The following is a 26,429-nucleotide window of genomic DNA, read 5'->3' on the forward strand; positions in this document are numbered from 1 at the left end:
ATGGCCACAGCGAGCAGCACCGGAAATTGGAGGAACAGCACCTCATATTCCGTTTGGGGAGTCTGCATCCCGGGGGCATGAACATCGAATTCTCCCAATTTTGTTAGTCCTTGCTGTCTCCTCCCCTTCCTCACCCCCCCTGCTGTCTCCTCCCATCCCCCAGCCTTCGGGCTCCTCCTCCTTTTCCCAAAAAATAATAAAACCCCGCCCAGAGGCCCCTGCTGACGATCAGTCTGAAGAACTTTTCGGCCCGAAACGTTGCCTATTTCCTTCGCTCCATAGATGCTGCTGCACCCGCTGAGTTTCTCCAGCTTTTTTGTGTAACCTTCGATTCTCCAGCATCTGCAGTTCCCTCTTAAACATCAAAATTATGGATATCTGGTTGGGATAACTGCTAACTGATACTGAGTGAGGACAACAAAAGACTTGATATTACAAATAAGGATTCATATCATAGCACAGAAATAAAGGAACATTCAAAGCATGAACCAAAACAAGCTGCTCTCCAATCCATTACACATAAGGCATTTAATCTGGAAATTGCACTGCATAGCACCATGTTTTTGTGGACAATGTGACTCAATTTCAATATAAAATTAAATGCATGCTTTAAATGCACTTTTGGATTATTGTCTGAAAGCCCATGGATTAGTCGAGCAAGTAGACTTCAAAATAGTTTTCCTTCATTGATACATAGAAGGACTATCCCCAGCAGGTCCGAGTCCAGTATTTAGACTGCACCATGGGGGAATTCCTCCCGAAGCACTTGCTCAGCTGTTCACTGTGTCCTTTCATGTCAAGCTCTCATCTAACACAAAATGACCGACCTTCATTCAACCTGCTTGTCCTCATTTATCTTTGGACACCCAATCTCTCAATTTGTTAAGTTTATAGGGTAGTTAAGAGGGCTGTGGAGGCCGTCAGCAGATATTTTTTAGGCAGAGATAGACAAATTCTTGATTAGAATGGATGTCAAGGGTTATGGGGAGAAGCCAGGAAAATGTTATTAGGAGGCAGAGATCAGCCATGGTCGAATGGCAAAGTAGACTCGATGGGCCGAATGCTCTTATTCTACTCCTATAACTTGTGAACCTATACCTCACCCTCCCACACGCTCGCTCCCACTCCAGAGGAAACGGCAAGTCTAGGTTGCTTCCACATTGCTTCCCAAACCCACAACCCCGTACCAACAGGTCAGACAGTTAAATCCAAAATCGTCCCTTTTTAAACAAAATTGGCATTCATTCACTCCACTAACACTGCTGAAGTAGCCTGCGGGAGTGAGAACTGTAATCAGAACCTTAACAATTTCCTCTTCTGATTCTTTGAATAGCCTGGGATTTATCCTCTTTTAAACTTGCTGAAATTCTTAGCACTTCCTCTCTTGCCCCTTGATCCCATCTAATATTTCACACATTCCTTTTGACTGCAACACACAATTATCCCCATCTTTTATGAAGAGATCCATGATGTATTCACTAAAGACCTGTCAGTAAGATGGTGCAGCGGTAGAGTTGCTGCCTTACAGCACTTTCAGCGGCAGAGGCCTGGGATCAATCCCGAATACGGGTTTCAGAAATTATGGCACTCAACAATCAACTAACAAATTAAAGCAGATTTAAATAAATAACATGTTCCCTTTTCTGACTCTACCTCATAAGTACTTTAACGCTCTTAACAGAGCAAACGGATATTAATCCCAAGAATCAAAATGGGCAAAGTGGGGGCAATTTTGCTTAAATGGTAATTCTAAGCCCATTCAGATCTGTATAGTGTCAGAGTTATACAACATGTACATGGCTGGCCCAATCAGTCCATAATGATCAAGTTGGCATTCTGCGTGCCCAGGGATTGGCTGCCGTTCCCAGATCAGCTCACGTCCCAGGGACTGGCTGCAGTTCTCAGGTCGGCTCGCCTGCCCTGACCTTGCGAAAACAAATTGAAAAAAAAGGGGGGGGTTTCGGGTTACGGGCCGGATTCAGCCCGTGTGCCGTAGGTTGCCAAACCCTGTCCTAGATGTTTGGCCTCATTGTTGTCCCCCCATGTTTTATAACTGATTCACCTGGTTAGTTCTTTCTCCAGCTGCTTCATGTTGTCAGCGGCTGCACATCCAACCAAGAAAGAAGAGCAGAGACACTCACAGCCGCCAACTGATGCGCTTCCTCAGACTGCACAGATCGCAGTGATGTGGCGCAAAGAGACAAACTGTGCAGGGACTGAAGAGATCGTCAGAATTCTGTCATCAGCATGAGAATTGGCTGAAATGCGTGACTCTCACACTCAAAGCGTGAGAGTTGGCATCCCTGAGGCAAGGATGTGACAACAGACACACAGGGAGACACATACACAAAGGAAGACACACACAGGGACACACACACAGGGAGACAGACACACACACACAGGGACACACACACACACAGGGACACACACACACACACACACAGGGAGACAGACACACACACACACACAGGGACACAGACACACACACACACACACACACACACACACACACACACACACACACACAGGAACACACACACACACACACACACACACACACACACACACACAGGGACACACACACACACAGGGAGACAGACACACACACACACACACACACACAGGGAGACAGACAGACACACACACACACACAGGGACACAGACAGACACATACACAGGGAGACACACACACACACACAGGAAGACACACACGCACGCACACACACACACACACACACACAGAGACACACAAAAGGAGACACACATAGGGAGACAGACACACACCTTCCCCCTCCCTCCCTCCATCCTCCTCCTCTCTCCCTCCTCCCCACTTCCTCCCTCTTTCCTCTTCTGCCTCCCTCCTCCCCCATCCCTCCCTCTTTCCCCCACCATCTCTCCCACTCTCCTGCCCCCTTTCCTCCCCCTCCCACCATTTCCGCCCACTCCCTCTTTCCTCACCCTCCCTTTTTCTCCCCTTTCTCCTTCCCTCCCTTCTTTCCCTTCTCTCTCTCTCTTTCTCTCCTCCATCTCTCTCCCCGGCCTCCCTATGATGGGTCTGGCGGGCACGGTGCAGCGTGGATTGGCGGCGCTGGCGCTGCCGTGTGAGTTGAAGGGCAGGGGGGAGAGAAGGAGGGAGGGAGCGAGGCTGAAGCGGCGGCCGGCAGCGCAGCGCTCGTAGCCGGCGCACAGAGGCGCTGACACCCGGCAGCTGCTCATCCGACCAAGAGAGAAGAGACACGATGTCACTCACAGCCGTCAACCGACGCGCTTCCCCAGACCGTGCTGATCGCTGTCATGTGGCGCAAAGATACAAACTGTGCAGCAAAGATCGTATAGCTCCGTATAGATCGTATAGGATCCTTGCTGTGCAGGGACTGAAGACAGCGTGAGAATTCTGTCATCAGCGTGAGGGCGTGAGAATTGGCTGAAATGCGTGACTCTCACGCTCAAAGCTTGAGAGTTAGCAGCCCTGTGTATATCGTTCCCTTAGCTGAATTCTGGAACCCCGTGCCTGATTTTCCTCATCTCTCCTCATAAGTCAAATGTTATTCTGGTAAAGGTGCAGCCATTACAAAGAACTATGCTCCCTTAGATAGACACATGATGCTGAAGTAACTCAGCAGGTCAGGCAGCATCTCTGGAGAAAAGGAATGGGATTTTTTGGGTGGAGACACTTCTTCAGACTAAGAGTCAGAGGAGAAGGAAAATAGTGGTTTGGAAAGGTCACAGAACAAATGAATGAAAGGTATGAAAACCTCTTAGCTGTGTTTGCCATAACAACTCACAGTACACAGTGTGTTCTACCACCTAGCATTTGTGTTCTCCTGATAGAAAGGCCAGCGTATTTAATATTTATTTAAATATTTATATTGCAAATTAACAAAATGGTTATGATTTCTTGGTGCCACATTTAAACGAGTTACACAGCTTTAATCTCAAAGGGCATCAAAGGTATTTTATTGGTCACATTCACATACACCTGTGAAGTGAAATGCTTCTTGCCATTTTGCAGCACATAAAGAAGGAATACAGACATAACATTAATAAGAGTTTTAAACATAAAGAACATCCCGCCCCACAATGGTTCCCATTATGAGGGAAGGCACAAATTCCAGTCCCCAACCCCATAGTCAGGCCCATTGAGGCCTCCACATTTGCCTCTACGGAGGCCCGATGCTCCTGGCCGTTCTCGCCGGGTGATGTTGCTCCAGCGTCGGGAGAGTCCTCTCAGCGGCCTGGGAACCCTGGAACGGCCGCCTCCGTACTGGAGGCCGCGGCTTCCGAAGCCAACAAGGCCGCGCCGGTTGGAGCTCCACAACTGGCGATCTCATCTAGAGATCCCAGGCTCCCGATGTAAAGTTCAGCGTCATCGCCCGCAGCTGGTCGCTCCACAGTCCCGCAGCTCTGTGATGTTTTCCTCCGTGATCTTCAGCTCACCGGAGCTCCAGCGCGGCGGCCCGGGCAAGGCATCGCCCGCTCCACGATAGCGCTCCAGCGCTGTGCCGCCGCCGCTGCCGAAGCCGAGATTCTGGGCGGTCCCCGACAGGAAACGCCGCTCCAGGCCCGCTGGTAGGCCGCAGGGACGGGTCGAAGCTGCAGCCCGGAGAAAAGCTGCCTCTCCGACCAGGTAGGGACCCTGAAAGGTAGTTTTTCCCTTCTCCCCACCCCCACATAAAAAACGTCTAGACCTCCAAACAAAACACTTAACTAACTAAAATAAAAAATAAAAAGATGAAAAGCCAGACAGCTGCTGGCTGGGCAGCCATGCACAGGACATCCTTTTTAAAACTGCAACAACTGTTTCTGCCCTCCTGCCTTGTGATCCTGGCTATGATTCCTGCATTGTACCCTGTGCAAGGACACTTGGACAACACAATGAAGGATCTGCGCGTGATACAGGCAGGCATGGTGTGACTGCTGAGACTTTCACTGCCCTGCAAGGGAGTTTTCACAAGGGCGCTTTCATGTTACACCTGGAGACTGTGTTTCCAAAGAGCAGAAGAGGCCAATGTCCTAACACTCAGCATTCGGGAGGTAATGATCTGTAAAATAATGGTCAAGGGAGTACCCAGATATGGAGAGGTGCAAAGACAAACTATGTGCAGCGATATTCAGGAGTTTGCGTACAGCTAGGATATGAATCAAAGTCAAGTGATTTTAGTGACAAATGCAACAGCATACCTTTCGCAGTTCCTGTCCCACTTTTGATTCACACAAATTCTAAATAAAAATGCTAATATATGTTTGAGAACAACACTTCCAGTTCCTGCCACAAATTGCATTATACCCATTAATGCAAAACTTGGCAATGGAAACCAACTGTGCTATGAATATCAACTTCACACTTAGCTGTGAACCAAATTGAAAGGCATATTACACTGAGCTCTTTCAACAAGTGGTGATTTAAAAAAAAAAATAGCCTGGAAGTTACTGTCAACAGTATTAATGGATGAGCACTTGAAAATCCATGCAACATTCCTGTGCCTGTTATTTAATAGGTGGTATTAAACAATTAAAAATAAACAAATGAAGAGATTAAAATAGTGGACGAAGAATTGGTTTTCCAATGTGCTGAAAGGTTAGTCTATGCGGTCCCAAATGTTAATTCCCAGCCTCAATGAATTTAACAATCCCCATCGGGCATCATCATAGACTCCGCATTATTTAAACAAAATTAGAAAAATTATCTTGTGGAATGAAAGTGCCTTTGCGGAGCCAAAAATATTGTGGGGAAATATTCTAGCAGTTTAAGATTTTTTTTAATGCTTTTTCCTTGAGAAACTCTTCATAGGGTTAGTGAGTAATGTAGAAGTGAATTACACAGTTCACGGACCCTTAACTAGAATGAATTGAACTGGGATTACACCAGAAATAATCCCCTGTAACCATTAGACTGCATTTTAGTTGTGGCTCAATGATGGTGCTCACACCACAAACAAACAGAATTCGATCAACGGGACAGGCAGCATCTCTGGATTGGAATGGGTGACGTTTCGGGTTGAGATCCTTCTTCAGACCTTTTTCAGTCTGAAGAAGAGTTTCGACCCGAAACATCAGCCATTTTTCTATCCAGAGATGCTGCCTGTCTGGGTGGTGAAAAGTGCCCAACGCATCACCGGTTCCTCACTCCCCTCCATTGAGTCTGTCCAAAGCAAGCATTGTCTGTGAAGGGCGCTCAGCATCGTCAAGGACTGCTCTCACCCCAACCACAGACTGTTTACCCTCCTACCATCTGGGAGGCGCTACAGGTCCCTCCATTGCCGGACCAGTAGGTCCAGGAACAGCTTCATCCCTGCGGCTGTTATACTACTCAACACTGTACCTCGGTGACTGCCAATCACCCCCCCCCCCCCCCCCGGACACTCCTCCCACCAGGAAAAAAATACTATGACTGTATGCACGTAAATAGATTTATTTATTGCTCATATTTATTTCGCTCTTCTAGGGAGATGCTAACTGCATTTCGTTGTCTCTGTACTGTACACTGCACAATGACAATAAAGTAGAATCTGAATCTGAATCTGAATCTGTCACGCTGAGTTACTCCAGCATTTTGTGTCTATCTTCGGTGTAAACCAGCATCTGCAGCTCCTTCCTACACAGAACTCCATCAATCCTGTTCTTTGCAGCAGCGCTAGTAATGTTTTCCGCTTTTCCAATGAAACATAAAACTAACCTCTGAGAGACACAAGGGGCTGCCAGTGCTGGAATCTGAGTAGAACACAGAGTACTGGAGTAACTCAGTGGGTCAGGCAACATCTTTGGTGGGAAGAGACAGGTGCCATTTTGGGCCAGGACCCTTTTACAGAGTCTGAAGAAGGGTCGCTGAAACAGAGCTTATCCATCCCCTCCAGAGGTAGTACCTGGCCCGCTGAGTTACTCCAGTACTTTGAATTAGGGTGGTGTTTATAACCATGTGAGTGAAAATTGATTATATTAATTAAATGATGCAGCCTGGTAACAGGCCCTTTAGCCCACCAAGTGTCACCATGGTGACCATCAATCACCCATTCACTGTATTATGCTATCCCACTGTCACATGCCTCTAAATCTCTCCACCTGTCCTCTAGATTTAGACTCCCCTATCTTGGGAAAGATACATAGAAGATTCCAATAAGGAAACAGGCCCTTCACCCCATAATGTCATGATGCCAAAACCAACTCTTATTTGTATGCACATAATCCATTAATTCCCGACATATCCACACACCTATCTAAAAGTCTCTTAAATACCACTATGTATCTGCCTCCACCTCCAACACTGGCAGCGTGTTCCAGGTACCCACCACCTTCTGTACAAAACTTGCCTTGCACATCAGCTTTAAACGTTCCCTCTCTCGCCTTAAACTGTGCCTTCTGGTATTGGATATTTACATCATGGGGAAAAGGTTCTGCTACCCTATATGTGCCTCTCATGATGTTATACACTTCTAGCAGGTCTGGTATTCCACTGTTTGAAAATCCCAGTCTGTCCAATCTTTCCCCATATCCAATTCCTCTCAATCCCGGTCACATTCAGGTGAACTTCCTCTGCACCCTTTCAAAAGCTTCCATATCCTTCCTGTAATAGGATGACCAGAACTGCATGCAATACACCTTATAAGATAGACTGTGACTATCTACCCTCTTTTTGCATCTCATGATTTTATATTCCTTTAAATATTACCCCTTATATTCCTTCAAAGATTCCTTTGGTCTAGGGAAAACAGTCCTAGCCTATCCAATCCTTTTTGTAACTTTATTCCTGGTAACACCTTGTGAATTATCTAAATGGTGTCAAGTTGAGAAAAGGTGAAGTACAACGGGATATGGGTGGGGTCCTTGTTCATCAGTCAATGAAAGTAAGCATGCAGTAACAGCAGGCAGTGAAGAAAGCGAATGGCATGTTGGCCTTCATAATAGGAGGAGTATAGGAGCAAAGAGGTCCTTCTGCAGTTGTACAGGGCCTTAGTGAGACCGCACCTGGAGTATTGTGTGCAGTTTTGGTCCCCTCATTTGAGGAAGGACATTCTTGATATTGAGGGAGTGCAGCGTAGGTTTACAAGGTTAATTCCCAGGATGGCGGGACTGTCATATGCTGAGTGAATGGAGCGGCTGGGCTTGTATACTATGGAATTTAGAAGGATGAGGGGGCACCTTATTGAAACATATATGATTATTAAAGGTTTGGACATGTTAGAGGCAGGAGACGAGGGGGATGTTGGGGGAGACCAGAACCATGGGCCACTGTTGAAGAATAAGGGGTAAGCCATTTAGAACGGAGATGAGGAAACACTTTCTCACAGAGAGTTGTGAGACTGTGGAATTCTCTGCCTCAGAGGGCGGTGGAGGCCATTTCTCTGGATACTTTCAAGAGAGAGCTAGATAGAACTCTTAAAGATAGCGGAGTCCAGGGGATATGGGGAGAAGGCAGGAACGGGGTACTGATTGGAGATGATCAGCCATGACCACAATGAATGGCCGTGCTGGCTCGAAGGGCCGAATATCCTGCACCTATTGTCTATTGAATCATTCCTGCACCCTCTCCAGCTTGATCACATCCTTCCTATAGCATGGCAACTGCACACAATACTCAAAGTGCAGTCTCACCAGCTATTGTGGTGAGCATGTCAATAATGCCATTGTTAAAGATCAGTAAGGGATCAATATCCTTTTAGCTAATTTTGTTACCGATTGTTAGAGTATTTGCCCTACAAGCGATATTGGGCCACATGCATAGTTACTCATGACCTAAGGGATAGAAAATTGTACCAGTGGGAATCACAGATTGCACAGTCCTGAGCTTTGAACTTTGACTGAACTGGCCCTGCACTTGTCAGTCCAAGCTTGACTCATGGTCGGTTTCGTCATCAGATCTGTTCATCTGCTGTAATCATCAGAACAACTCTATGCATGATGCTGACCATTTGGATTCAACCCAGAGTGACTTGTTGGAACACAAATCTTGGTGTTGTGTGCCTGAGCGAGGTCTGTGAATGAATTGCAATTATAAAATGAATGGACAAGCTAAACAGAAGCAGCTTGTTCCAGTTGTTGGGATGGGGTGGGTGTCAGGGTCAAGTACAAGGGGCCACAAATCTAACGCTTAGCAAATAGTAAATAAATGCACTGAAACTATGGGAGTAAATTCCAATTAAAATTTGAGCAGTAGAAATAAGAACAAAGAGGGAGAAGTAAAATAGTTTTGTGGATGCTGGAAACTTGTGCAATAAAATGCAAACTGCTGGAGGAATACTGCGGGACAGGGGAGGCAGCATCTGTGGAGGGAATGGACATTTGATGTTTCAAGTCAACAAGAGCCATCCTCCACAATGAAGGGCATCCACAAAGACAAAGGCAAAACAAAACCTAATGTGTATAGGACATAATACCTTAGAGGAAGCTGACTGCTTCTAGAGTTACCCACTCTTGAGGGCAGGGATTGGGAAAAGAAAAAATGAAATTCAGCAAAACACCTGTAATACAGGAGATGGATTTAGCAAGCATGGACACAATGCTACAAAGGTCTCTTCCTGTTTAGTTTAGTTCAGTTTTATCTCAGGGAAACAGGGTCTTCACCCTGCCGACTACATGCTGGCCATCACTCACCCATTCATGCTAGTTCAATGTTATTCCACTTTCTCATTTGCCACCTACACACTAGCAGAAATTTAAGGGACCAAATAACCTACAGATTCACGTGTCTTTGGGATGTGGGAGGAAACCGTAGCACCCGGAAGAAACCAACGCAGTCACAGAGAGAACATGCAAATTCCACACATAAGTCAGTAAATCAAAAAAGGCGTCAGATATGTAAAAAAGTTATCGTTACCCCATAGTGTTTTGGCGAAAATATAAAGATACACATACATACACACATACAAAATGAGAATTTTAAAGTTATAGACATAATTAAAAAATGGCCTTTTGAAGAAGTTTTCCTTCCTACCTCACAGATCCCCGCCCAAGCAAATATCTATAGCAATTAGCTTTATTTTTTGCTCTTGAAGAGAGCTAACTGGTTCGAATAGGCTACTGCCATCTCAATGTTAAATTAATAGTATTCTCAGTTAAACCCTTGCACATTGGGTTGACCTATACTGATGTTGAATGCATAATCACTTTGAACATAAAGTGATTACCAAATTCTTCCATGACCTTGTTACACCCTCTCCTTACACACATCCCAATCAATGCAGTATTCTCCAGCTCCATAGCTTAATTTAGTTGGGATGGGACAAAGCCTGGCAAGTGATAGGTGGATACAGATGAGGTTGGATTGGCAGTTAGAGTCATAGTTTACAAGTGTTCAAGAAGGAACTGCAGATGCTGGAAGATCGAAGGTACACAAAATTGCTGGAGAAACTCAGCGGGTGCAGCAGCATCTATGGAGCAAAGGAAATAGGCGACGTTTCGGGCCGAAACCCTTCTTCAGACGCAGAACATAGTTTAGTTTAGTTTAGAGATACAGTGCTGACATAGGCCCTTCGGCCCATCGAGTCCATGCTGACCAGCGATCCCCGCACACTTACATTTTCCTACACAAGTGACAATTTATGATTATACCAAGCCAATTAACTTACAAACCTGCACGTCTTTAGAGTGTGGGAGGAAACCGGATATCGAGGATGATAAACCCCACGCAGGTCACGGGGAGAATGTACAAACTCCGTACAGACAAGCAGCCATGGTCAGGATTGAACCCAGGTCGCTGGTGCTGTAAGGCAGCAACTCTACTGCTGTACCACCGTGCCACCCCAACCGCTGTGCCACTGTGCTGCCCTGCACATAGTATTAGTGTAGTTGGACAATAACCACTTGTTAATTTTTGCACCAAGAAACTCGAAGCTCTTATAGAAAGCTGCACTCCTCTAATTCTGGACTTCGAGTACATCTTAAAGTTGTATAACCCAGATGCCCGTGGCGTCCCTTTAGCAGCCTGGATCCTAATGTCAGATGTTCTCCATCCAAAATCTTTCCACCAACTATTTCTTCCCCTTTCTCCTTCTATTACTTTAAGCAAACTTCTAGTCACCTGTACCATCATCTCATTTTCTGCCCAATGTCATTTTTGTCTGATTACCTTGTGAAAATCCACAGAATGCTTTATTTCATTCCTATATAAATACTAGAAGGGTTTATTACTCTAACTTAGTTGGTGTTTTATTCAGGTCATTAATCACTTCTACCTGTCTTTAAATGGTAAGCTGCCTCTGCAATCAGTGTTTATCAATCAAGTAATGCTGATTAGGTGACTACAGAATGGAGCAGTCAGCACTTCTCCTGAAGAGTCTCAAGGAGAAATGCTTAATCAAATGCAAAGCGCCCAGCAAGTTATACAGTTTCCATCCAACTCTTCACAAATTGCTCCTAGAAAAAAAAATTGTTTAATGTGTAGAATATTCATCCAGCAAATGATATTGCACCCCTGTGGTAAAGGAAGAAATGTCCAAATGTCAGGGGCTGTCAGGAGCTCCTGCATCAAACGTTGTTGCAGGCTGGCTACCATTCATTAATATTACATGAGAGTTATACTGTACATCTGGGAATTGCAGCAGTCAAAAGTGATTGTCAGCTTAAGCTGAAGACTTAAAGTTCAATTTTGTACCCTCGGACAAAAAGTTAAAATGATCGACCTTGTTTGCATCTGTATTCTGGCTTTACTTTGAGTAGCAAATTCTATTAAGCCCAACATTCCTTCAACAGTCAATATAAACAAAGAGAAAATAAATGGTATTTTAACTCAGTGCTGCCCGATTGGTCTTGCTTCGCACAAATTGGCTGCTGAAGTCGTCCACATATCCGTGAGTGCATTTAATTGATCTTTAGTTTAGTTTGGTTTAGAAATACAGCGCGGAAATGGGCCCTTCGGCCCACTGTGTCCCCGCCATCCAGCGATCCAGTACACTAACACTATCATGCACACTAGGGACAATTTACAAATTTACCAAAGCCAATTGACTCCACTTCTTTCGAGTGTAGGAGGAAACCAAAGCACTCGGAGAAAACCCACGGGCTCTCAGGGAGAAAGTACAAACTCCATACAGACAGCAACCTTAGTCAGGATTGAACTCGGGTCTCTGGCTGCAACTCTGCTGCTGCACCACTGTGCCGCACTTATTATAGCTGTACACAATCATTGGAGGAATAGATCAGGTAAACGCACAGAGTCTATTGCCCAGAGTAGGGAAATTGAGAGCCAGAAGGCATAGGTTTAAAGTGAGGGGAGAAAGATTTAATATGAACCTGAGGGGTAGCTGAAGCAGGTACTATCGCAATGTTTAAATAACATTTAGACAGGTACTTTGATAGGATAGGTTTAGAGAGATACGGGTCAAACGCAGGCCTGGTGGGTCTAGTGTAGATGGGACATGTTGGTCGGTGTGGGTAAGTTGAGCCAAAGGGCCTGTTTCCACGCTGTATGAGTCTATGACTATAAAGTACTTCACACATTTGAAGAAATAGATTTAGATTCCTGAATGCCAGTATTTAATGGAAAGCAACATTTAATTTGAGTTTAAATGCTAAAGTGTCTCAGCAGGCCAAGCAACACGCCTGGAGAACGTGGATAGGTGACGTTATGGGTCGGGACCCTCCTTCAGACTTTAATTTGACTTAAATATTTAAAGGAGATTAGAAATTCTCCCAAATCGACCCTCGGGGTATTTCTGCTTGCTTAGATCAGTTTCCTACATGCGTTCTAACTTAAGTAATACACAAAATGCTTGAGTCAGGCATTATCTGCAGAAGAAATGTACAGGAGATGTTTCGGGCTGGGACCCTTGTTCAGACTGATTGTAGCAGGAGGGAGAAAGCTGGTAATGAGGTGGGGGGCAGGACAAAGCCTGGCGATAGTTGGACACAAAATACTGGAGTAACTCAGCATAGCTTCAGGTAGCATCTCTGGAGAGAAGGAATAGGTGGATACAGAGGAGACGGAGGGTTTGATGGGCAGATGTGTGGGCAATGGCTAGTGATAAAAAGAAGACAAAAGGGTGACAGATAAGGAGAGAAGAGGAGGAAATATAAAGTTAGAGGGAAGGATATTGGTGGAAGGGGACCGGGGATGGGGGAGGGGAGTGAGGGGAAAAAACGTGTTCGAACATTGATCCATGCCATGAACCTTATTGAAACTTACAGAATAATGAAAGGCATAGATAGAGTGGATGTGGAAAGCACGACTGGTGGGAGAGTCTAGGACCAGAGGTCTTAGCCTCGGAATTAAAGGGCACTCTTTTAGAAAGGAAGTGAGGACGAACTTCTTTAGGCTTAGGGTAATTAATCTGTGGAACTCATTGCCACAGAGGGCTGTGGAGGCCAAGTCAGTGGATATTTTTAGGGCAGAGATAGACAAATTTTTGATTTGCACGGGTATCAAGGGTTATGGGGGGGGAGGCAGGAAAATAGGACTAGGAGGCAGAGATCAGCCATGATTGAATGGCGGAGTAGGCTCGAAGGGCCGAATGGCCCAATTCTATTCATATAACTTGAGCTTGTGAATTCAACAAGTAAAATAATAATAGTTGCAGTAAAATCTGCCTACTAGATGCATAATATAACGATATGATTTAAACGAGCGTTACACCACCTTTGCTTTCTCCAGCTGGGCTTGGGCTTGGCGCTGTGCTTCTCTCCGTACTGCCTCGCGGTCTTCCTCCAGAGATACATCTGATTCAGATGGACGGCTGGTATAGGAGTCCGCCGAACCCTGCGGGGACAAGACATGGGAAATATGTGACCTTTGCCGATGGCAAGCAAACTGCAGTTTGAAAGTCATTGCACTTGCAGAGAGTCACCACACTCTGTAATGTAAAGCAAATTAATTAGGAATGACTGTATCCCAGGATATCAAATGGAAAATTAATTTGCTGGAAACAATGAGTGATCCTGCTTCCATCTTATCTCTCTCCCACTTCTGAGTTAGTAATATTTCTAATTTGAAGTACAATTGTATGCGCACACATTTGGATGCAGTTATTTCGCAATGGAGTCACCTGAATAAACTGTTGCACAACCACAAAGCAGATGACTAAAGAAAATATATACAAAGCATGCCTACGACTATAAAATCACAAGATCCTGTTTCCAACTACTGTTTTACTTTTCCCTTGTGCTGTTCTGCATCTTTTGATCTTTGCAAACATCCGCTGGTTTCCGATAGATTAAGATCAAAAATCCTTCCCTGCCACCTATTTACGAAAACAGTGAAGTTGCCACAAATTCCTAACAGTCTTTAATAAAAGGTTACTCTGGCTCTCGAGCAGATTTCAGCAAATTATTTCAATCATCAGTTACATTGTATTAACCGGTGCTGCAAACACGCCAGCTGTGTTTGTCTCACATCATCCACGCCAATCGTTACCGAAAACAAATTAAGAAAATGTTTATTCTTACACAGAGATCAGAATTCTTCAAACGTCCTCCTTTAGCTCGTTTCAGAATCCTTATCCAGGTGGCCTTCATTAGCCGGAGATCTCAGCTATTGTCCACTGTGGCTGTGCCTAGCTCTGATCCTAGATAAAGCTGATTGCCACTGTGTGCTGCTCAATCAACACTGCTTTACTTTTAACCCATCTTGCCCGAACGCTTGCAAACCTGCTCCTTTCATTTTAGCCTCTTTCCTCTCATTCTATAATGAGTCATTCGAGCAAGCAAACAAGACAGCTCGCTTCTTTGAGAAATGAATCTGAATCTGAATCTGGTTAGGTGTTTTCCATACTTGAAGTCTTTCGTTGCCACAATTCCTCTAGTACACCTAGAAACCTCCGTTCATCTCACAGGCACTACATGACAGGAGAGACAAAAAAAAAATATTGCAAGTGGGAATCTTTTAAAAGTCAAATATGGAATTTATTTACGCATATTATAGTGCAAAGTTCAATCCCTCTCTCCAGGGAGACAGAGAAACTCGTCACATCAAGGAGCATGCTCAGTAGCTACAGCTTTACGCAGATGCTCACATCACACTGTGATGTTCACCTTCTGTCAAGCTGCCATTCGAATCCTCAAGGGTAGAGCATGAAAATAGCAGGGTCCTTGTACAGCTGGAACAAATGCAAGTCAATGGCTTCGTTTTTCTGTCATACACCTGTCACCACTTGCACAAAACAATACTGCTAGCCTTCATTCTTTTTACAGGATCTTTTCAATCAAGAATGACACATTTCCTTTCCACAGTGCCTAATTAACAAGGACAGGAACCAGCAGCGTTTAAAATAAACACACCAGCTACAGTGGAAGCCAAGATGCTAGTCAGGTTGACCTGATAAAAAATGTAACTGAACAAAAGCAGTCACACTGGTTAAGAAATGAAAATATTAACGAGACTTACTAAAGTTTCTCTGATATTCCAAGGACATCAAAACGCGGTTGAAATGAATGATTCTATTAATATCCTACTTCAAACGGAATAATCAATCGCAATTTTTTACAGCGTGAATGTGAAACGTGCACCATTACAGTTTATACATCGCCTGAACTAGTTGCGAGGAGTAAAATCTGTTTTCCATTTTAGACAGAGCATCCCACCCACAGGTGAGAAAACATCATTGCCCAAGAGACAATGCGATCCCAACTGGCTCTTTTCAACATGAATATAATGTTCTGACTTACAAAACGAGAAACACAACAATCTGCCATTGAATGCTAATCTATCCAGCCTGTCTGCAAATCTGTCAAGTCCATTTACTGGGAACGTTTGCTCGATCTGTATCTGCTACAGGGTTAATAACGGCATCTATAAATTCAAGTCAAGTTAAGTCAACTTTATTGTCATGTGCAGGTATAATTTTAGTCATAGTGTGGAGAATCTGTGGATTTCATTGTCAAGAACCCTGTAGAGGATGTTAATTCATATTTTCAAGGCAGATTGACAGATAAATATAGACATAGAAACATAGAAAATAGTTTCATATTTCAGTTAGACGCACGCCTCTTTTTTTATGACCAGAGTCTCAACATCCCTCTTCAATCAGTGTTACATAGAAACATAGAAAATAGGTGCAGGAGTAGGCCATTCGGCCCTTCGAGCCTGCATCCGCCATTCAATATGATCATGGCTGATCATCCAACTCAGTATCCTGTACCTGCCTTCGCTCCATACCCCCTGATCCCTTTAGCCACAAGGGCCACATCTAACTCCCTCTTAAACATAGCCAATGAACTGGCCTCAATTACCTTCTGTGAAATCTGCCACGTCTCCATGGCAACATGAGCAAACCTCGACACATCGATCTGATTAGTTATTTAATTCCAATTCATACAATGGCCTTTACCTCAGTACGGGGAAATGCTTCCCACCAATCCTAAATTGAGAGTGATGTTCCATAATCTATGGACCATAATGAACCAAATCAATGGTTCAATGTTCCTAATAATATCACGTGCATCAAGGTACAGTGAAATTTGTATTTTTTGCATACAGATCAGTAATACTATTGTAATATATCAGTACAATCCCCAGTTAAGTACATAATACATGCAATATGCTAGAGTCGCCAGGTTTTAGTGCCATGTCACAGTCCCAACTGCAGCTGGCTATAAAGGGCTATTACAGCCGTTGCCCCTGTCCGGATGTCCCACGGAATGCTGTTCCTCTCCTAGCCCAGCCATCTTCAACCTTCGTGCCCTGGCTGACCTCGAGGTGTAGATGGCCAGGAACCCCCCCCCTTCCTGTCCGGCATCATCGTCAACTCCCTTCATTTCCTTTCCGGTTCCCGATCTTCAGGGGTGAGCAGGGACCAGGCTCAGTGGCTTCCCTCTCCTAGTTCCACAGCAGGCAAGTCAGGCCTGCTGTCAGGGTATGACTGCAGCTCACCAGGGCTTTCTGCCTTCCAGAGAAAGCTCATGGCAGAGGGTAGCTTGATATTGCATCAATTTCCCCTATGATAGAGTCATAGAGTGATACAGCGTGGAAACAGGCCCTTTCCATGTACCAAAAGCGAATGCCCGAACAGGGACATGAACACTGGACCCTCAGATTAAAACTCTGATGCTCTACCGACTGTGCTATCCAGGAAAATCCTTTATTTAAACATTTTGAAACATCTAACTTATCAGGCACAACTTCTAAAGGATTATGGATTCAACCTCCACAGACTGGTCAGTGCCAGGTGGAAGCTAATCAATGCAGTGTGATCCCTAAGCCATGCTTCCTGCTTTCACACTTGTAAATTAACCTGCAGTTAAAGCTACTGCTATTGCATCCAGGTTTCTGGCAGATAAAAATAAAATAATAACGCTTGAAGTCTGGAGTCTCACTCATGGAAAGGTCATGAAAACCACAATCAGAAATAAATGCCAAGCAACTTCAGCTCCAAATAATCAATGTACTACTTCAGAAATTGAAGTGATATTCACTTTGAAGCAGCATACCTATAGAATACTCTAAATACTGCAGATACTGGCATTGGGCAAAAAACAAAGTGCTGGAGAATTCAGCAGGTCAGGCAGCATCTGTGGAAAGAATGATGAGGTAACGTTTCAGGTTGGGAGCCTTCTTCAGAATATTGTAGAGTCAAGTAGCCCTGCTCTTAGTCTGAAGAAGGGTTTCGGCCCGAAACGTTGCCTATTTCCTTCACTCCATAGATGCTGCTGCACCCGCTGAGTTTCTCCAGCATTTTTGCGTACCTCCTGCTCATAGCTAGCTCCAAATAAGACTTTTCAAGAACATTACCTAAAGATCACAACTCTATTCCAAACAAGTACAAACAAATTGTTTTGTACTGTGTAAAAGAAATCTCATTTAAAAAAAATATGGTTCGCCAGCTATAGATTTATGCTTTAGTGATGATTAAAGGTGGCTATTCTGCTTTTTATTTAAATGTGTTGCATGTCGAAATCTTTCACTTAGGCCGTAAGCAAGCTTACACCAACTAAGTCCAACAACACTTAAGCTATCAACACCATCCAGGACAAATCAGACCACTGACTGGTATCCCTTCTGCCATGCTAACACTGCTTCACAGTGGCTACAGTATCAAGTGTTGTACTTTGAGCTGATAATTTAAGGAGCAAGTATACAGTTAATGCCAAGACCCTTAACAGTATTGATGTACAAAGGGTTCTTGGGTTCCAAGCCCGTGAAAGCGGCAACATGAGTAGGTAGAGCAGAAAAGACGGCGAATGGTATACTTGCCCTCATAGGTCGAAGCATTGAGTATAAGAATCAGAAAGTCATGGTACAGCTTTCAATAACTTTGGTTCGGCCATTATTGGAGTACTGTGCACAATTCCAGTTGCCTCATGAATGTGAAAGCTTTGGAGATGGTGCACAAGAGATTTACAAGAATGCAGCCTGGATTAGAGGAAATTAGCTATTGCATTAGACACACTTGGATTATTTTCTCTGGAATGTTGAAGTCTTAAGGGAGACCTGACAGAAGTTTCTATGTCCAGAGATGCAGCCAGTCCCGCTGAGTTACTCCAGCTTTGTGTCCATCTTCAAATGACGCCACACGCTCCAGACGGCTGTGCGTCAGCATGTAATCACGCCCGACCTTCGCGACTCAACGCGACCATGAGGTCACGTAATGTGGGACACGTAAGTGGAACAGGCCCTTTAGTTTACTCCAACACCTCCCACACTCAACACCTCCATCACCATAAACCAAAAGGCCTTCAGGTAACACGGGAACATCACAACCTATAGTCTCTTCTCCATGTCATACACCATTATGATTTGGAAATATGTATCATTTTTTCATCATCACTGGATCTACATAATTGAACTATCCATCAGAAGGACAGCCATAATGATGGAATTGGGTTTGAGCAATAAATGCTAGCCTTGGCAGGAAATGTTAAATGTTCAGGTAACTTACAAAGTGCAAATATTTTGAAATAAATTATTGCATTTGCATAATACAAAATTAATGTGCTCTTCAACACCAAGGATGGAAGCTGCAACCCTGCTGCATAAACACAATGTGCATGAAACTACAGGGACAAACACTCAGTGGATGACAGGTGAATGAATACATGATTAAGTATATGAATGAATGAATGAATGCATTAATGAATGAATAAGTTTATTGGCCAAGTATGTACACATACAAGGGATTTGTCTTGGTGCTCCGCTCGGAAGAAACAACACGACAAACCGTAAACCATTAACCAAACATAAAACATTAGGTGAAAGACAATGGCCCATGAATGCTTCAAGGAATTATTTTATACACTGAAGTGCAGTGTGGTAGATCAAGCCAGCTTGGAGTAAGGACTGGAGGCTAAAATATCCTATCCAACTGTCGAATGCTTAGACCATGATAACACAAATGCTTCCTTCCTAGTTCACCATCACCACAGTGATTAAAGAATATATGGGGCCCACAGGAGCAATAGGGGAAGTGGACTTAACTGGGAGGGTGGATTAAGGAGTGGTCTGAGAATCTTGGAATCAGATGGGCAAAGTGATTATCAAAGAGATGATTAGGCTTGAAATCAAAGTCAAGATGAAGAGAGTCATTAAGTCCTAGATATCCAGATCACCTCTCATTCGTTGAAATGTGTAGGAAGGAAATGCAGAAGCTGGTTTAAACCGAAGATGGACATAAAAGCTGGGGTAACTCAGCGGGACAGGCCGAAGAAGGGTCTCCGCCCGAAACATTAATCATTCGAACCAGGAGCGTTGTGGAGATGCCAGCCCTGCCGGCAGTCAGTACGTTTTTTCATATTTTTCTTAATTTTAGCATTTGTTAAAAGTTTGTTTTAATGTACTTCGGTTTGTTTTATGTGGGGGAAGGGAGAAACTTTTTTTCAAGTTCTTACCTTCCCGTAGATGTAATCAATTTTCGGATCACATTCTCCGGGCTCTGCTGGAGCTGGAGGCCTCCTCGGACGGTCGTGAGCCCCACCGCGGGACGCGGACTTAACATCGGAGCGGATCCCTTGCCTGGCTTCGCCCAGCACCTCCGCTCGGTTCGCAATAACCAACCTGATCTCCCGGTGGCTCAGCACTTCAACTCCCCCTCCCATTCCGAATCTGACCTTTCTGTCTTGGGCCTCCTCCATGGCCAGAGTGAGGTTCACCGTAAATTAGAGGTGCAGCACCTCATATTTCACTTGGGCCGTTTACACCCCAGCGGTTTGAACATTGACTTTTCTAATTTCAGGTAGTCCTTGCTTTCTCCTCCACTTCTCAGCTCTCCCTCAGCCTACTGTCTCCACCTCTTCCTTTCTTCTTCCCGCCCCCCCCCCGCCCCCCACCCTCACATCAGTGTGAAGAAGGGTCTCGACCCAAAACGTTGCCTATTTCTTCGCTCCATAGATGCTGCCTCACCCACTGAGTTTCTCCAGCATTTTGTCTACCTTCGATTTTCCAGCATCTAAGAAGCAGTTAGTTCTTTCTTAAACATTGGTCATAGTTTTGTTTAGTTTATTGTCGTGCATTTAGCTCATGATCATCCATCACATGCCAATTGATGTCACCCTGCACAGCCAGTAACATCTCTGTGGCTGTACTATTGTACCCCCCTCATGCCAATTATCTGCTAGAAACATATACAACTATGAGAGGCATAGATAGGATAGATAGTCAGACCTAACTCCCATGGTGAAAATATCAAAGACTAGAGGGCATAACTTTAAAGTAAGAGGGCCAAAGTTTAAAGACGTTTTGGGGTTTTTCTTTACACACAGGGTGCCTGGAACGCTCTGCCAGGGGTAGTCATGGAGGCAGATACGATAGTGGACGTTAAGAGGCTTTTAGTTAGGCACATGAATATGTAGGGAGTGGAAGGAAATTGAACATATGCAGGCAGATGAGATTAGTTAATCTTGGCATCATGTTCGGCACAAACATTGTGATTCAAAAGGCGTGTTCCTGTGCTGTACTTTTCAATGTTCTTTGTTCTATTAAACACTGTCAAGTGTTAGATAAAGTTCACTTGCTGAGGTGCAACTCCAGAGCCAATAAGATCATGGGAGACCCCTTCCACCCCTGCAATGGACTGTTCCAGCTGCTACGGTCAGGCAAATGCCTCCGTTGCCATGCTGTGAGAACGGAGAGGTTGAGAACGAGTTTCTTCCCAGAGGCCATTAGGACTGTAAGCTCCTATCTCAACAGGGACTAACTTTACTGTACCACTCTACTGCTTTTATTTTAAATTGCTATTTTTTTCCCTTTTTCCACACCGCCCACAATATCTAATATGTAAAATGTAGATTGGTTTATGCATGCAACCAATCATATATAGGTTAGCATCACTAATGTGTATGTGGATTAAAGATGATCTTAAATTACGTGTTCTGTAGATGTCATATTTACATAAAAGAATATGTGATTCTGTTCCATTCTGTTTGTAGTTTGTTCGGTTGTTTGTTTGTTTGTCTTTTTGCACAAAGTCCGTGAGCATTGCCACTTTTCATTTAACTGCACATCTCGTATGTGTATGTGGCGAATAAACTTGACTTGACTTGACTAATAATGCGCTAGGTGAGGTTTCCATAAGATTTTGAATGTTTTTTAATTGGTTTACTTGTCAGGTTTTGGGCATCATCGGAAGAGCCATTGGCAAAACCGTTGCCACTGTTGAACTGGGTAATCCAAGTCGAATGCCTGGATTTATAACCCGTTGGACTCGCAAGAGGAGAAATGAGACCTTATTGCGTGTGTTTTATGACTGCAAAGCCAGCATGATGAGATGAACATCTTCCACCCTAAGGCTTAGTCGGACAGTCTGTCGGGCAGATAATGGACCAAGCCATTTTCTATAAGCCATTCTATGAATGGAACTTGGCATCTCATTTACATAATTAAAGATAAACACTCATTTTAAGATTCTTGATGAAAGTTTGGTGCAATAAGTGGAAGTGCGATTCAGGACGGCACCAAGAATAGATGCTGGGTCTCAACCCGAACATCGACCATCCTGCTGCATGATCTGCTGCGTCCCTTCCAGCTGTTTGTATTTTGCATGTTAATAAGTCTTGATAAGTCTATTTTAAGGTTGGCCTTGGGCCTTGTTGTTGAGAGTGGCTTCATTAAATCGTCACACTGGGAAATATTAGCATGGATATTTGAATAAAAATCAAGCGGCATGCAACGATGATCAAGATAACTTAAGTCATTCAAATCCAACTAGAGCAGCTAAGGTACTTACAATCAATTGTTGTAACAAATGTAGAATTAAAATTGCAAAACAGTAATTGTTTCAATTAAACTTCTTAGAGTCACGGAGTCATAGAGTTATACAGCACAAAGACAAGCCCTTTGGCCCACCTTGTTCATTCATGCAGTCCAAGTTGGCACATTGGGCAAGACCTATTTGCCAGCATTTGGCCCATAGCCCTCTAACCCCCTACATCTGTCCAAAAATTGTAACTGTATTCACTTATACAGCTTTCTCTGGCAGCTCATTCCAGATACGGACGAATACGTGAGTGAAAACGTTGCCCTTTGACATCCCTCTTAAATATCTCGCCTCTCACCCTAACCTTATGCCCTTGTTTTCTAATCCTCCACCTTGAGAAAAAGACTATGAATGTTCACTTTATCAATGTAGGTATAATCTCAAAACCTAATGAATCGCCTGGGAATCCTCCTCAGTTCCAGGCCCGCAAATTTTGGCGCTGTTTGGATCCATCCAATTAAAACGCGATCAAATCTTCAACCTTAAGCTAATCGCTAATGTTCAGCCTAGTAAATCATTAACGAAAAAACTGCATGACCCATCGCAAAAGGTTTTGTTAGATAATCATAACCGATAATATAGTTCTAAGTGTGGTCTCAAACTTTCATATGAAGAAAAGACTGGATGGACTCGGCTTGTACGCAGCCCCAGGGTTTTTTAGCAAAGATTAAAGGGGGGAATCTTATTAGAAACATTAATGGGCCATATATATAACCCTATATATCAAATTATCTATAAGATGCTTTTGGGCTTTTTATATCCCGATGTTAGGTTTTTTCTGGGCATTTGAGGGCACTAAGTTTAAGGATAACGGGAACGGCGCGTTCCACATGGACCCACTATGAAAGCCGATTTAAATGGGCATTTTTCACAGCAATTGAACACTAAATTCTCTTCCATTTTGGCCTGCATTAAGGTAAATTAGATATAAAAATCATTGGCTATATTGTGAATTATTTGTGAATAAGATGTGGCCCTTGCTATTTAAAAGGGTTAATCTATGGCGAGAAAATGGCCTGTTGACTATCCAGATCACAGCGTTGGATGATAATGTCCATTGAAAATCAATATTGAACAAGATGCTAAGGCTCGAAGTATGAAAATGGCCTACTTTTTTAATACTTGAGATATGAAAGTTTCTATGGTGTCAAATTAACATATACAGTTAACTATGCACCTGAACTTATACAGCAACTATGCACCACAACAACTATACAGCAACTATGCACCACAACAACTATACAGCCGCAAATGATGTACCCACTTTTGTACTCAATACCTTTCCCATTAAAGGCAAATGTGCCCAATACCATCTTCATCACATTGTCCACCTGACTCACCACTTTGAGGGAATCATGCACCTGTATCCCCATGCCATCCTTCCTTTTGGTGGATGATCATAACCGCACACGGTGCCACTCCAAGTGTGGCCTCAGGACTTTCATATGAAGAAAAACTGGATGGACTCGGCATGGTACTCGCTAGAGGGCACAGAAGATTGAGGGGGTACACTCCATTGATAGAAACCTACAACATGTGGATAGGGGGGTTGGACAGGCTGGGAGTCCACATCTCTGAGTTCCCGATGGTCATCACACGCCTCAGAACAAGGGGTCAGGCAGTTTAAGGCCTTTACCAGGGCAAAATCTTTTAGGGTGAGATGAGGATCCTCCAGTTCTTACTACGGAGAGGGGTGGAATCTCTGGAATTCTGTGCCCGGGAACATTACCATGAGGCCAGTTCATTGGCTATGCCAAGAGGGACAAGAAGGCTGTGGAGAGTTGTTGCTAAAGGGAACGCACTATGGGAACTTCACTCACAGATACTGCAGGAATAGCCATGATCATGCAACTCCAGTGCAAACAAAATTGAAGGGCCGAATGGCCTACCCTGCACCTATGTTTTCTATGTTTCTATGTCTCAGGCAACAACCTATACAGCCACTAATGATGAACCCACACTTTTGTGCTTGAGAACCTTTCCCATCCCAAGGCAATTGTGACAATAAACCATCTTCATCACATTGTCCACCTGACTGTACCACTTTGAGGGAATTTGCCTTCATCCCCAGATTATGTAAAATAATACTCTCCAGGGCTTGTGTTTTACCATGTCCTGTTGGAATTTCCCGCGAGCTATAACCACTTTACCGCCAGGAACTGCACTTCTGGTATGTGTATTTTTGCCAAACTACTCAAGATTCAAGACTTCAATTTAGATGTCATTTGGACACTCTTGAGGTCCAAACGACCATTTACCATGTCAGCCATGGAATTACAAACTATATAGACCTGGCACACGCACATAATTTACATAAACATCCACCTACTCGCTGGATGGATGTTGCCAGAACTACTCAGCTTCAGACCACATCACAGCCTTACTCTATGCACTGAAGTAAGAGATTAACTACACAGTGATGTTAAAATGACTGCAGTTGATAGCATGATAGTATTAGGCAGAGTGGGGCATAAAGGAGCTCGAGTTTAAATTGAAATCCAGGGAAAATAGGAGAAAACACTCTAGTCTTAGAATCAGTGATGACAAACCAATAAACACAATGATCGAGTCTGAGCAATTAAGACATTAGGAATGTGTAAGAAACAATGGCAGATGCTGGTTTACACTGGGAATGTTCTATTCAAGAAAACAAGTGATCAAATTAATGTGAGCAAAATAATGGAGCTTATTCCTGTTCAGATTTGAAAGAGTTGCAAAGATTTCCAAGGTTTGTGCTTTAAATTAGAAAAAAGTAAATGTAAATTAGTTCATAAGTCATAGGAGCAGAAGCAGGCCATTTGGCCCATCAAGTCTACTTCACCATTCAATCATGCCTATCTTTCCCTCTCAACCCTATTCTCCAGCCTTATCCCCATAAGCCTTGACACCCTTACCAATCAAGTATATGTTAATCTCGGCCTTATAAATACCCATTGACTTGGCCTCCACAGAATCTTTGCCAATGAATTCCACAGATTCACCACACTCTGGCCAAAAGAATTCCTCCTCATCATCCTTTCTAAAGGGCCTGTCCCACTTGGGCGTCATTTGCGCGTCATTTATGCGACATCATTACACGGTGCGCGTTACGCGCGCATGATGCGTGGTGACGTAGGCAGTGACGCGCGGCGCCCCAGGATTTCGGGATGTACAAAATCTTTGCGCCCCATCTGCGTGACGCGAAAATGACGCCCAAGTGGGCCGGGCCCTTAAAGGTACGTCCTTTTATTCTGAGGCTATGACCTCTGGTCCCACTAATGGAAACATCCTCTCCACATCCACATGAGAAGAAACAGTAACGGCTTCCTGCACAGCAGTTTAGTTTTCTATCTTCAATTGTTTCCCATGTTTAATCGGGAAAACAAATCACTGCGATCTCTAGCCAAATATTTTTGAGCATTCCAAGCTTTGCAGCTGTGGCTGACTGCCAGCATCTGAGTCTAAACTCAACAGCAGCCTGACAATGTAGGCCTGTGTTCCTTCACTAGCACTCACACAAATGCATTCATCAGTGCAAATCACTACTTCACCTTGCAATGCATAAATAATGCACATCCTATTGTTTAGCTCAGTTAGAACAGTTCATTTTTTAACATTCCCGCACTTAAATCAGTCACTCACTGTGTAAACATAACTTTCTCTGATTCTACATTTGACTCGCCTGGATTTCTCAGATACATAAGATTCCAGGACTATGGGTGAATTCCCAGATAAACTTACATTTAAAACGGATCTTATGCAAGACTGTCTAGGGTTATTTGGAATGTCTGAAAAAGCTCTCTCAATAGTGAAATATTTCTGAAGATTTAACAGGATCAATTTGATTTCCATGGATATCAAAACATTATGCATTGCATTAGGGACCGAATAACATAGAAACAGAGACATTAGGTGCAGGAGGAGGCCATTCCGCTCTTCGAGCCAGCACCGCCATTCATTGTGATCATGGCTGATCATCCCCTATCAATAACCTGTGCCTGCCTTCTCCCCATATCCCTTGACTCCACTAACCCCTAGAGTATCTAACTCTCTCTTAAATCTATCCAGTGACATGGCCTCCACTGCCCTCTGTGGCAGGGAATTCCATAAATTCCATAAATCCATAACCTTAACGTAATTGTTGATAACTTAGTAACTTAAAACATTTTTTTTGTTTTGATGAAAAGTCTGCCTTGAAATGTTAACTCTGTTAAAAACCGTTGAAATAATCCACCTTGGCTATGATGGACTTCACTGCTGAATATCCTGTTTAATATTCATCCCTGGGCTCACACATGCCTTACTGTGCAGAGTTCTGTGAAATGGCACACATTAATAGAT

The 26,429-nt window shown here is 43.8% G+C and overlaps 1 protein-coding gene across 7 annotated transcripts in view; it reads right to left on the minus strand.

The window, feature by feature from the left end:
• Window positions 1-26,429, minus strand: part of LOC129707610 (voltage-dependent L-type calcium channel subunit beta-2-like) — a 343,156-nt gene that overhangs the window by 62,794 nt on the left and 253,933 nt on the right. For 5 of the 7 annotated variants that reach the window (XM_055652740.1, XM_055652771.1, XM_055652748.1 and 2 more), the window contains one exon: window positions 13,568-13,687. In XM_055652740.1, the coding sequence (XP_055508715.1) occupies window positions 13,568-13,687 (120 nt within the window). Of the gene's footprint in view, window positions 1-13,567; window positions 13,688-14,373; window positions 14,669-26,429 lie in introns of those variants that run through there. The other 2 variants (XM_055652756.1, XM_055652788.1) reach the window with 2 other exon arrangements.

The sequence above is a fragment of the Leucoraja erinacea genome, chromosome 2, assembly GCF_028641065.1.
Source record: "Leucoraja erinacea ecotype New England chromosome 2, Leri_hhj_1, whole genome shotgun sequence".
Taxonomy (NCBI): Eukaryota; Metazoa; Chordata; class Chondrichthyes; order Rajiformes; family Rajidae; genus Leucoraja; species Leucoraja erinaceus.